The 13,640-nt window shown below is 43.9% G+C and overlaps 1 protein-coding gene across 7 annotated transcripts in view; it reads right to left on the reverse strand.

Moving 5' to 3' along the window:
- The window catches only part of USP40 (ubiquitin specific peptidase 40), a 34,501-nt gene that overhangs the window by 11,917 nt on the left and 8,944 nt on the right, over positions 1 to 13,640 (reverse strand). For all 7 annotated transcript variants that reach the window (XR_008973869.1, XM_057422154.1, XM_057422133.1 and 4 more), the window contains 13 exons: positions 12,678 to 12,821; positions 11,622 to 11,750; positions 10,629 to 10,730; positions 10,173 to 10,280; positions 9,035 to 9,356; positions 8,368 to 8,449; positions 7,422 to 7,593; positions 6,861 to 6,945; positions 5,659 to 5,729; positions 4,101 to 4,420; positions 3,336 to 3,462; positions 2,024 to 2,081; positions 1,381 to 1,434 (listed from right to left, as the gene is read on the reverse strand). Coding sequence is in view for 6 of the 7 variants with exons in the window: in XM_057422154.1 (XP_057278137.1) it covers positions 1,381 to 1,434; positions 2,024 to 2,081; positions 3,336 to 3,462; positions 4,101 to 4,420; positions 5,659 to 5,729; positions 6,861 to 6,945; positions 7,422 to 7,593; positions 8,368 to 8,449; positions 9,035 to 9,356; positions 10,173 to 10,280; positions 10,629 to 10,730; positions 11,622 to 11,750; positions 12,678 to 12,821 (1,774 nt within the window). In the remaining variant the exon portion in view is untranslated. The remainder of the gene's footprint in view (positions 1 to 1,380; positions 1,435 to 2,023; positions 2,082 to 3,335; positions 3,463 to 4,100; positions 4,421 to 5,658; positions 5,730 to 6,860; positions 6,946 to 7,421; positions 7,594 to 8,367; positions 8,450 to 9,034; positions 9,357 to 10,172; positions 10,281 to 10,628; positions 10,731 to 11,621; positions 11,751 to 12,677; positions 12,822 to 13,640) is intronic.

A 13,640-nucleotide genomic window follows, 5' to 3' on the forward strand; every position in this document is an offset into this window, starting at 1 on the left:
GTTGGGATGGATCTTTGCAGGTTGTGTGGTCCAAACCCCTGCTCTGAAGTCACATCAATTGACTCTGGGCTTTTCCCAGTCAAACTGAACAGCTCCAGGGATGCATAGCTACCAGCCTCTCTGGGGTCCCTATCTCCTGTTTGACGCCTCCCACTGTGAATTCCCTCCTCCCTTCCTCCATACCAGCTGGAATTTCCCCTCATTGAAACTTGTGTCTGCTGCCTTTCATCCTTTTCATGTACTCCTCTGAGATGAATATGGCTCTGCCTTCCCTCTATGTCCATGTTAAGGAGCTAAAGACAACAATTATACTTCCTCCACCCAAGCCTCTTCCTCTTCAGCTGGAAGAACCCAGCTTTCGTCCTCTTTCCTATGTTCCAGCTACCCAAACCATACTGGGTGCTCTGCTCTAGATGGGCTCTAGTGTGTGTGTAAGAGCTTCTTTCTCATGCTGAGGAACCCTCAGAACAGACACAATTCTCCAGGTGCTGGCTGACAAGCACTGAGTGGAAGGGAATTAAACTCTCTTTGGCTTCCTGGCCATGTTTTACTAATGCAAAATATCAAAGACATAGCAAATGTTTCCCAGCAAGCACAAAGCAGATCCACTATGCCCCTGGAATGTCTAGGAAGTTGCTATGTAAATGTATTAAATATGATTTAAAACGGATCACATAGAGACTCCAGTTTAAGCTATGGAACAGAGGACTTAATTCCCACAGCCTTGAAGCATATGGCCAATGGTCAATGAACAAAAGCAGGAATGCCCGTCAGTTTTACTCATTAGGGATGCATGAAAAAGAAGAGAAGGCTCCGGGAGACTTTAGAGCAGCTCCCAGTGCTAAAAAAGGCTACAAGAGACCTGGAGAGGGGCTTTAGACAAGGGCGTGTAGGGACAGGACAAGGGGAATGGCTTTAACCTGCTAGAACAGGGGAGAAGCTCAGGCAGAAGCTCTTCCCTGTGAGGGTGCTGAGGTGCTGGCACAGGGTGCCCACAGAAGCTGTGGCTGCCCCATCCCTGGTGGTGTTCAAGGCCAGGTTGGACACAGGGGCTTGGAGCAACCTGCTCTAGTGGAAGGCATCCCTGCCTTGGAACTGGATGAGCTTTAAGGTCCCTTCCAACCCACACCCGTCTGGGATTCTATGATCCTATTTAAGTTTCACCTCTAGCACTGTATTGGTACTGTTAATAAACAGTAAAACTAGGGAAAAAAAAAAAAAACCAACCACCAAACAAACCCACAAACTCAAACACAGTCACTTCAGTTAAGCCTGGAGCTCAGTGGAGTTCTGTGCGTGTGTGTGCTTCTCCCAGGAAAGGACAAAGGGAAGCTTTAAGTTTCGCAATTGAACTTTTTACAGAACCATAATTAAACTTACCTGGAGACAGAAGTTTCCCATTTCCACTGACAGGTCTCAGGCAGCTGGCATTTGCTGGAACAAAAAAGGGCAGGAAAGAGAGAGATCTAGTAAGCAATTCAATAAGGAAGAAATACAGCTTAGAACTTTAGACAGACAACATATTAGGATTAAGAGGGTTATGTTTGAGGCCTCCCTCTCAAGGGATGACATCGAAAGTCCAATTGGAGAGAGATTCCTAAAGACTCCCTGAACACTCTTTGTTGGGATGCTTTCAGTGAAGGTTTCCTTCTGTCAGCCACAAGCAGTTCAATACAAACTGACCCAGTGCTCCCAAAGGTAAAGGCATCAAAACCAACTTTCAAGAAAGAAAACTGGATTGTCTTAAAGAAAGGAATAAGGTTAAAAAGTCATCAATACTCAGTGCAATACTGTAGTAAGATACACGATTATTCCTAATCCAACAGCTTCTGAAAAACAAGAGCTTCATAAAATGTATTTAATCAAGTCTTGCACCCATTGATTTTTAATAAGCTAAGAAAAATAAGAATTTGATTCAGCATTAGATGAATTAAGACCTTTACACCCTCTTTTATCAAAATCAAACCCAAAACATCTTCACAGAAATAGATTTTCTAACATTATCACATGTAAAAGCACTTACCCAGCTCCTCCTCGAGCTGAAGCTCCCGTATAGCTTTCATTTTTATATCTGCCATCACCTAAAAGAAAGCAGCATTAGCACCCCTAATGCACAATGCCAGTAACGCACCCGCTGTTCACATCTGCCTACAAAACGCAGCCTTCAAATGAAATTAGGCCTGGATATATTCTTATTCCTAACATTATAAACACACTCTGCAGCTTAAAGCCATTCCCCTTGTCCTGTCCCTACAGGCCCTTGTCCAAAGCCCCTCTCCAGCTTTCCTGTAGCCGCTTGAGGCACTGGAGCTGCTCTAAGGTCTCCCCAAAGTGCAGCAGAGGGGCAGAATCCCCTCCCTGAGCTGCTGCTCATGCTCTGGGAGTGCAGCCCAGCACACGGTGGGGTTCTGGGCTCAAGTGCACACTGATGCTGAGTCATGGGGAGCTTCTCCTCACCCAACACCCCCAAGCCCTTTCCCTCAGGGCTGCTCTCAATCTGTATCTTCCTCTTCTAGTATCTTTTTTTGCTGTACTGACATAGCCTCACCAAATATACACTAATGGGATAGACTAAAAAGAATGTTGTTTCTCACTAAAGCCCAGTGATGTAGCAGCACTGGTTTAAGTTACCTGCATTACAGTCCCATTATAGAACGTGCAAAGTATCCCAATAACTGCAAATCTAAGTTGCACAATATTGCACCTCAAATCCTGTGTTCAGTTCTGGGCTACAAGAGAGACACTGAGGTGCTGGGGCAGGGCCAGAGAAGGGCAATGGAGCTCGTGCAGGGCCTGGAGCACAAGTGTGATGGGGAACGGCTGAGGGACCTGGGGGGTTCAGTCTGGAGAAGAGAAGGCTCAGGGGGGACCTTATCGCTCCCTACAACTGCCTGACAGGAGGATGGAGCCAGGAGGGGCTGGGCTCTGTTCCCAAGGCACAAGGAATGGGACAAGAGGAAACGGCCCCAAGCTGCACCAGGGCAGGTTTAGATGGAGCTGAGGAACAATTTCTTCCCCACAGGGTGCTCAGGCATTGGAACAGGCTGCCCAGGGCAGGGCTGGAGTCACCGTCCCTGTAAGTGTTCACACACAGTGGAGACTGGAGACGAGGCCCTCAGTGCCATGGGTTTTTGGTGGCCTTGGCAGTGCTGGGCAACAGTTGGACTGGATGAGCTTAAAGGTCTTTTCCAACCTGGTTGATTTTATGATTTTCATCACAGAAACATTTCAGCCCTGAGGTTAAATCCACTCCTCCTCAACTGGCCCACATGCACTGGCCAAGTTTTCCTGGGAAACAGCCTGTGTTACATCCCTGACCAAATGTGCCTCCTTACCGTTTCTATAGTGGCAGTGATTTTAATGTGTTTCTCTTCATCTCCTGTTCTGCAGAAGTTTTTCACTTGGAGCCAGCTGATGTCGTATGTAAAAGCTGTCAAATTGCCGCTTGACACATTCACGAAGCTGTAAGTAATGAGTAGGACAAAGATGGTGAAAGACAATTGGTGTAGAGCCGGCCTTGGATCCTCTGTATCCCAACTCCACAAGCTGAGGGGTCGATCTCTCACTCCTTGATTTAATCTCCATTTTTCAGTACCGTTCCAACTAGAAGGTCAGAATTTATGTAGCAAGCACATACACATCTCTGAAGATGGAAATTAACCTACGGATTATACACTGGGAAGTGAAATGAGACCAGAAATCTGCCTGAGCATCTTTAGATTCAACTCAAGAGATTCAGCAAAGATGCTTCTGATATTGCTCTGTTCTCTCATCTCACCAAGTCCCTTGGAGAACCACCCAATTCAAATCTCAGGAATTCAGGTTATGCCAAGATGTGCCAACACACAACACTTGGTGTTCTCACCAAGTTTGCCCCTTTAAAAATGTAAAGGATATGACTGAATCTGCACTTCAAGAGCAAAGAAACAGTTAAAAGTTGGTAAGTACCTGATCTCCAAAACTGAAGATTACATTATCTTGAACTAAACAGCTCAAAGTGACAAGTAAAAGAATACATACATGGCTGGCATAATTTGAACTAAACAGATTTTGCCAAAATTGCTGTTTTCCTTAATTATACTTGTAATTCAAATGGTTACCTCTGATCATGGCTGTCTAAGATGAGTACTGAGCATCCATCCGTCAGACCAACACTTCTGACTGTTTTGTTCATATCTTCTTCCAGAAGAACTTCCCAGTTTTTAGCTTCTTTCTCTGGTCCCGAGAGGTTCTTTAGAATGATTCCTCCAGCTGGTGCTAAGGCTCTGTACAGCTCACCCAGTTCTGTGCTGCAAGAAAAGATGTGCTGCGACTCTGTGAAGTGCTGACCCTTCCCTCCCTCGTTGTACTCTGCTAAACGAAGAACATTTAGGACCACGGGCTCATGATCAGGGCCTGTCATCACCTTTGTGCCACCAACCTGAAGAAAGGAAAGCAAGATTCATGCTGTGCGGATCAGTACAATACAGAAGAGACTGGACAGCAATACATAACTACTATTGAGAGGAAAAAATGGACCTTCTCTCCTCATTAGAAACAAACCACCTTTGACCAAATGCCTACTGAACAAACAACTGGAGTAACTCAGAGGTATTGGGAAGAGAAAGCATAATGCTAAGGTCTGTTCCTTAGCTGTTCCAAGTCTGCATATAAAAATACTTGGTCTCTATCAGATTAAAAAGAGAGGAATTCAGCCCTTCAGGTTATTAAAGAACTACCCAAAACTGTGACTGAGGCAGATCAAGAGAGTTAGACTTCAAAATCTGGCCTTTCCGATACTCAACCTAGGCAAAGAATACAGTTCCTTGCTGAAGACAATTGAATCATGCAGGAAGCTGGAATAGTGAAGAGCATACCATAAGTACAACCAGGACAAGAATGGCTCTTACTAGATGTTTTCTTTTGGTTTGGGGCTGGTTTGTGTTAGGATTTTTTGACAGATCAGAAAGAAAATGCATACTTCTACAACAGAAGTCCTTTGAAAGTATCACAGAACTTTAGAAATATAGAATGGCTGGAAGGGACTTTAGAAATATAGAATGGCTGGAAGGGACCTCAAGAATCATCTGATCCAACCTATCTCAGCAAAGCATAATCTAGATCTAATATTTAGTATTTTATTAGGTCTAACATTTGTTTCCATTACAGAGATAGGATAAAATGCTGTACTACAAGCATGTGAAAGTCAAGCAGAAGCCTTACCATTAAAAGGAATTTGTAACACTAAAGAAGTAGTGTAGCATTTCAGGGAGATCATATATAGAAGTAATCACTGACAGGTCTCATATTTGAAATCATACAATCCCAGCCTGGTTTGGGTTGGAAGCGACCTTAAAGCTCATCTGGTTCCAACCCCTGGCCACAGGCAGGGACACCTTCCACTAGAGCAGGTTGCTCCAAGCCCCTGTGTCCAACCTGACCTTGAACACTGCCAGGGATGAGAAAGCCACAGCTTCTCTGGGCAACCTGGGCCTCACCATCTCCATAGTAAAGAATTCACTACAGGGCATAAGTTTTTGTTATTGCATTACTATCAACCCATCTCCATCCAAGAGGCACCAGATGTTTCCAGAACATCCTCTGATGTAACTGGCAGTGGGTATCTACATCTTAATCTCTTCAGACCAGACAAGCAGAGAAGGTGTTTGGCTCTTTTACCTCTTTTCCATTCCACACAAAGACATCTGCTCCATCAGCCAGCCCAATGCCATCCAGTGTCAGTTCATCTCCTAAAAACAAGGAAATCGTCAGGTTCTTGCCCCCCACAAAACAGACAAACAGGGTCAGCTGGTGAACTCAAATATACTGGCACATTGTACTCTGGCTCAAGTGTATCAGTACAAAAGCTTGTGTGGTCAGAATTTAGGGTGGGTAAGTTAGGGTTCACCCATGCAGCAAGGGCCCCACAAGCAGGTACACACCCCTACAGCACTCTCACCAAATAAATGGGGCCACAGCACAAAGGTTTGAATTCCATTTCCTTTGCAAAGTGAGGCCCAAGTGAGCACTTGGCAAAGCTGCTTGGTCGGAGTTACCTACATAAGACTGAACAGTGAATCAATGGACCTAAAATGAAAAGGTTGGATTTAATACGGATTTGCACACTGTACATTCCAAGCCCATTCTTTGAAATATTAATGCTCCTGCTGCAGTTTCCTTTACCTTCCTACAGTAAGTCAGATTTAGATTGTCATTTAAAGAACCACACTAGCACATGGAGGAATACTGACAGCAGCTATGAGTGCCTCTCTATTTTGCAGTCACCATCATGGGAAGTTGGTTATGTGCTGGTAGAACCCTCATTCTCTGAAACACACCACAAAGACTACAAAATCTTAAAATGGCTTTTGAAGAGAAACCCTCGGAATTGCACAACAGTGTAAAAGCAGAGACAAAACTCATGCATTTTAAAAGCCTAATTACTCAATGTACTCTTTATGTAAGCCTCTTCCTTTACAGAATTCCAACTTCAGCTTAAGTCTAACCTATGCTTTTCTTTTGTGTCACCCTGGCTCCTCTCTTTTATGTTACCTACTAGGTAAATAGTATGAAAGCAAACATTCATAAGCAAATCAAGATTAAAACACGTAATTGCTATTTTTGTCAGCAAGTATGTTTAACTTGGATAAGATCTGCAGTCACGTTGTATTTCACAACCAAGATTACATACAAGCAAGTCTCAAATCCCTTCATTTCACTAACAAGAGTATCCTAAATAATTTAACTGCAGTGGATTTGCACCTAAGTTTGAGTGTGAAGACTCAATGTCCAGTAATACACATCTCCAAACTGGTTTACATGTGAAATGCTCAATATCTGCAGAAATACAGCATGTAAATAACATAGGAGCCTTGTCTTACCATCAAGTATCTGGTAAAGATGTAGTCCTGCTGGTAAAGGCTTGGCAATACTGAGGATCATGTCTCCTTCCCAAGATTCCAATATCTAATTAGGAAGAATAAAAGGAGTCAAAGAAATAAACTGCCAGCAAGCAATAACTCACAGCACTCAGCATTACAACTCCACTAAGCACTGCTGCAGCCTGGCTACCAAGCTCACTGGGTGATGAGTAACAAGTTACAGAGATTTATCTCAACCAGGCCAGGAATGCAGGAAACACTCAAGCGCTTCGGACTCGGCCTTTCAGGCCTGTCACCAGAGAGACAAAAGTAGCTTCGAGTGGACACTAATGAGAATGGGAGGTACAAGGAAAGCAAACAGCGGTTCCTGACACCGAGTTAGCTTTGATGTAAATCTCTCTGAAAAAGCATGTTATAAATTGGGCTTTTAGTCCCCCTCTAACTACCTTTACTGTTGAAAACTTCTCAATGAGATAAAAATTGCAGCACAAATACATCTCGAAATCTCCTTGTGGCCCAAGTGAAAACTAAGGATCCGAGTTCATTTAATACAGCAAATACCTGGAATATTGATTGCCGAAGGTCTCCTAGTGTTTTCCTTCTATCGATAGTCAAATCCACAACACTCTCTTTCCAAGTAAGAGCAGGGTGCAAAGCCCCATTGTGAAATGTATAACATGAGCTCAAGTGGAGGTGCAAATCAATGCCGTTGTTGGCTGAATCACATTCCGCTCTTGAGAAGAGGAACACAAGAGTAAGGCGGGGAATTTAACCCCAACAAATGGCTGTCTTATCTCAGAGATGCTTCTGTGGCCTGAACTGTTACCCTCATGGCTAAACTGACTGCCACATTCTGTGCTTCTTCAAGAGGTATGCAAAGAGGTGTTCAAAGATGATGTGTAATACAGAGACATCCTCCACATAAGTGCTCTTAAGAGTATGCTCTGGGTAGTTCTACAACTTAGTCAACATTTCTAAACATTATGACAAACTTGATCTTTAGGGATGTGGAGGTTATAGGGGTTTTCAGACTGTGTTGCTGATCAGTACTCTGTCCAAAGGCAGAGAAAGAACAAGTGCAGTGACACTGATTCAGCACAAGCACAGACATGCCTTCCTCTTTATACCTATATCCTTATAGAATCCCAGCCTGGTTTGGGTTGGAAGGGACCTTAAAGCTCATCCAGTTCCAACCCCCTGCCATGGGCAGGGACACCTTCCACTAGAGCAGGCTGCTCCAAGCCCCTGTGTCCAACCTGGCCTTCAACACTGCCAGGGATGGGGCAGCCACAGCTTCTGTGGGCACCCTGTGCCAGCGCCTCGGCACCCTCACAGGGAAGAGCCTTATCTCCAACCTGAACTTCCCCTGTTTCACTTTGAACCTAAGACCTCATCTCAAACCCTCTTGCATCTGGCTCTACTTTGAGTTTCATTCAATTTAAGTCCCTTTGGAGATCTGCAGATTAACAAAGTTGTTCAAGAGACTGGTACAGCTACATAAATATACCTCTTTTTTTGCAGCTCAGTATTAGCAGCATTCATTTCATTCAGAAGGTGCGTGGGTATTTTGTACCTTGGATTTCCTCGTGCTGCAAAAAATACAATAGGTTAGTTTGACCGCAGCAGCTCAACACGTGTTTTGGCAAACAAGTGATCAAGATGAGATATTACAATGATATTTCAATGGTAACCATTGAAAATTCAGAGCCATAATGTTGCATCCTTTCCTAACAGAGGAAATTAAACTGCAAGATGATTTAACTTCATCCCAGCAATTTTTCCTTAAGGGAAACAAATATATCAACACTGTTAGCAACATATTATATTTGGTCTAGAAAGAGATGTTAGAATCCCACCCTGGTTTGGGTTGGAAGGGACCTTAGAGCTCCTCCAGTTCCAACCCCCTGCCACACGCAGTGACATCTTCCACTAGAGCAGGCTGCTCGAACCCCCGTCCAACCTGGCCTAAAGTCAGCTACAGCCAACTAATTGGCCACCACCTCCTTGGAGGTAACCTTGTGTTCTTCAGTTAACCCTTTCTTCAAATGATTACCAGAAGGAAATCTCTACCTTCAGTTCTTGCAAAGCACCGATATGCCCAACAGCCTTTGCCCTCCCGAAAACAAAGTGCCAATGAAGTTAGCCCTTAGAACATCAAGATGAGCTTTGCGTACCTTCAGGTGGCCTTTGTAACTGAGATTTGCGATAGAACAGCATGTAGGCACTCTCTTTCCCCTCAAATTGTTTCTCAATATCCTTTTCCTTGATGGGCTGAACTTTGGAATCATTCAGGTCAAACCAATGACAACCAGCAGAACTGTCCTTTAGCCTTGCAGGGATTTTCTTTGAGTCCCACTGGACATCATTCTTCTGAAGAGGGCTTTGGAGATCTCCGCCTTGAAAATCTGACTTAACCGCGAGCTTGTGTTTTTCCTTCAGACCAACCTTGTTTTCATCAGGGCTGAACTGAAAAATCTGAAGATGATTCTGCAGATACTAAAACAAAAGCAAAAGCAAGATGAAAAAGAAACCCATTTTTCAATATAAGCAACCTGAATTATCTACTTCACCTGATTCATCCTCAAATTGACACACAAACTCCACCACTTCAAACTTGGGTTTATGATGCTTCCACATGCATTTCATACAAGCCCAGACTGGTTTGGGTTGGGAGGGACCTTAAAGCTCATCCAGTTCCAACCCCCTGCGGTGGGCAGGGACACCATCCACTAGAGCAGGTTGCTCCAAGCCCCTGTGTCCAACCTGGCCTTGAACACTGCCAGGGATGGGGCAGCCACAGCTTCTCTGGGCACCCTGTGCCAGCGCCTCACCACCCTCGCAGGGAAGAGCCTTATCTCCAACCTGAACTTCCCTGTTTCACTTTGAACCCATCACCCCTTGTCCTATCACTCCGGTTCCTGATGAAGAGTCCCTCCCCAGCACCCTTGTATCTCCCTTCAGACACTGGAAGCTGCTCTGAGTTCTCCACACAGCTTCTCTTCTCCAGACTGAACAGCCCCAATGTTCTCAGCCTGGCTCCATACAGAAGCTGCTCCAGCCCCTGATCATCCTCGTGGCCCTCCTCTGGACTTGCTCCAACAGCTCCATGTCCTTCTTATGCTGAGGACACCAGAACTGCAGGCTGTGCTCCAAGTGGGGTCTCACAAGAGCAGAGCAGAGTGACCTCTTTTTGAGATCTTCTACCTTGCTAGTCCAAGGACCAGAATTATCATCCTACTACTATTCAAATAGGAATAGAAATGGAAAGTGATGTTAAAGAGTACAAAAGAAACTCAAATACATGCACATTACCTTTCGTAATGGTCCATACTGCTTTCGGTACTTCTTATTCCAGGACACCCCTTTCTTCTCCAATAATTTCTGCCCCAATTGATCCACAGGAATTTGTTTAGCTTCTTCCTACAAAAAACAAAATTGTAAATGAGGATAACAAAGGCTACAAAAGCCAAGGGACACACACAAGTATCCAGTTCTGAAGTGCTTCACTCAGTCCTGTTTGTTAACAAGCCAAGGTCACATCACCTCTTGCAACAGCTTCAGTAAATACTTAAATACTCAAAAAGGACCCTTTAGTGCATGAAGAACCACTTGCTAGCATTAAAGCAGGTTAAGTTACAAGTTTTATATGCTTTACAATGTTCTGAAGAGTTCTGTACACTTAAACCTGCCCACTTGTGCAAACACTACCACCACCTCCTAGGTTCCCCAATATCAAAATCAAAGGAATAAACTCTTTACATACCATACCTCTGACAAAATCCCTTTTAAGACTGCCAATGGATTTTCTATTTCTTTGGCATTTTCAGTATCTCTTAAAGCCTTATCTTCAATCACCTTATCCTCTTCTTCCTGTAAAAGAAAAAGAAGACTCGCAAATAGCATTGTTTCACATGCAAGGACTGGGGGTTCATTATAGTCTGTTAAAGTTAGCAGACATAATTTCAGAGTAGGAAGCAGTTGTGATAAGCTGCCTCTGCCACCTGCTATGGACTGAATTGTGGCTTTCAGAATCTATTTTTATTCTCTTAAACAAAAAAAAAAAAGAGCATTTGTGATATTTACAGACAGGCATCTGGAGTCATCCACCACAATAAATGTGCTGGTCTTGAGTAAAGATAGGATTCATGTGGGAAGGAAAAACTGAGCCCGAGACCCCTGCCTTGCAGCACTGTGTGCAATTCTGGTGTCCTTAGTGTCTGGGGACTACAAAGATGCTGGAGAGGGACTCTTCATCAGGGACTGGAGTGATAGGACAAGGGGTGATGTGTTCAGACTGAAACTGGGAGAGTTCAGGTTGGAGATAAGGCAGAAGTTCTTCCCTGTGAGGGTGCTGAGGCGCTGGCACAGGGTGCCCAGAGAAGCTGTGCCTGCCCCATCCCTGGCAGTGTTCAAGGCCAGGTTGGACACAGAGGCTTGGAGCAACCTGCTCTAGTGGAAGGTGTCCCTGTCCATGGCAGGGGGTTGGAACTGGATGATCTTAAGCTCCTTTCCAACTCAAATCACTTTGCAATTCCATGACTTCTATGCGAGACAGTTCAGCAAATCAGAAAGCTATAGTTTGCGACAAAATCTTGACAGACATTGTATACTGTGCAAAACGAGCCTTCTCCATGAGGGAAGAGACCAAACGCCTGACTCAAATGTTAATTATTTGGATGTACACTTCATCCATTACCTCTTAATGCTTTTCTGAATAATGAGACCTATCAAGCAAGGTAAAAAAAAGCCTTTAGGACTTACTTGTAACTGCCAGTTTCCTAGTTCATCCACATCTCTGACATAAACATGATAGTGTCCTCCATAGCAGCCACCTTTGTGTATAATAACAGAGAAGAGCTCATACATGTACTCTGAGTCATCCATTTCAGTCTTTAAAAAGAAAAACAATAACAGTAACAATAACACATCAGTAAGTCTTTCACACAAGGCCACTTTTACACCATCAGCATCGCTTCAGGAACTTCTCAAGGTGCGTTTGCATGTGCAGATTAAAACAGCTTTTCAGCACTGAGAAACACATGTCTGGACTGACACAAACCATGGACCAGGACACAGGCTCCTTAAGCAACCTTCTAAGCATGATTCTGAACAACATTGGAAATTCAAGGTCTAAAACAATGACATATTGCTGTAAATAAGGGAATACCTCAACCTCTTTGCTCTAAACCAGGCTTATTTTGCTGCAAAGACTAGAGAAAAACAAGCAACACATTTATATACACAAAGCACATGGAGGGGAAAGACCTTCCTCAAATGCAAACACAGAAGTTTGCAAGCTTGTACTGCAACATCTCAGTAAGAAAATGTCTTTTTCAATACTAGTGCCTTCATGAAGTATATACTTTATATATTTTAAAGCTCTATTTATAATCAAAATACAGAGATATGATGCAAAGACAGATCCTTCAGAAAAATCAGATAACTCCAAGCACATAAACCGTATTAAAACATAGCTAAATTTCTCCATGATGTTATCAGGCAATGCCAATACAAAAACCAATTGGATTTCATTTCCAGGTGATAAACTTCCTTTCAAGGGAATGTCAAATTAAGCTCCAAGTAATGATTACACCCTTTCCCCTCACATAAATACAAGGTACTTCCCACTCAGTCAGAAAATGGCCTTTTGAAAACAAACCGGAATTCCAAAGATTTAGAATAAGGGACAGAGAAGAAGCCCACAAAGCTTCTTGAATACCCTTCCCTGACAAAATGCCAACTAAAACAGAACTTGACCTTGAGATATTAGTTCCCAGCTGAGTACATAGAAACTCCAACAAGCGTAACAGTACAAACCTGTTCACAGAAAGGCCTCAGGTTTATCTGGCTGGGGAATGTGTAGCAGCTCGTCTCCTTGTATCGCTCACACTTCTCAAAGTCAAAGTTAAATCTCAGGAGAGAGATGGTGAGGAAGGGTGGCAGCTTGCGCAGCTTAGCAGACTGGAAAGCAATTTAAACACACTGTCAGCACAGTCAGAACAAAGGAGGGTTTCCACCTTGCTGCGCCCAGCTATTCTTTAACAAAGCTTCATTACAAGAAGGCAGTGTATTCAGTTTTAAAATGTCTTCTCAATTCCCTATTCCAATTTCCCTCCCAACTACACATCCTAAAAGCAATGCACATCTTTCCCCTCTGTTAAACCTTACAACTTCCTCAAATGGTCATCACCACTCCTACCCTTTATCCTGCTACAGAAAATGAAGGAGGATGTTGCTGAAATTCTACTCAATAACTCCATTTCCGTAACCTACAGGTTTTTGGTGTGAGGATTTTCTTGGATCTTCCCTAAGAAGCAATTGCCTCAAAACCCTGAGCTTGTGACGTTGGAGTAAATAGCATCTTCCCAGCCCCTGTCACCAACTGGCAGGGGAAGGTTTGCATTAGATCTTAGGAAGAAGCTCTTCTCTGTGAAGGGCTTTTGACAAGGGCCTGTAGGGATAGGACAAGGGGGAATGGCTTTAACCTGCCAGAACAGGGGAGACTGAGATGAGCTCTTAGGCAGAAGCTCTTCCCTGTGAGGGTGCCGAGGCACTGGCACAGGGTGCCCACAGAAGCTGTGGCTGCCCCATCCCTGGCAGTGCTCAGGGCCAACCTGGACCCACAACATCCCTACAGCCAGGCACAGAGCAACCAAGCAAGATTTAAAAGTTCATTTATACAGAAGAGGACCTTCAAGGAAGGAAAGCCAACATAATCCCTTTTAATATGGAAAACATCAACCAAGATCAAATAACTTCAGGCATGAGTACATAAGGAAC

Source organism: Pezoporus wallicus, unplaced genomic scaffold, assembly GCF_028554395.1.
Source record: "Pezoporus wallicus isolate ANWC-B61680 ecotype Strahan unplaced genomic scaffold, APGP_CSIRO_Pwel_v1 contig_3488, whole genome shotgun sequence".
Classification (NCBI taxonomy): domain Eukaryota; kingdom Metazoa; phylum Chordata; class Aves; order Psittaciformes; family Psittacidae; genus Pezoporus; species Pezoporus wallicus.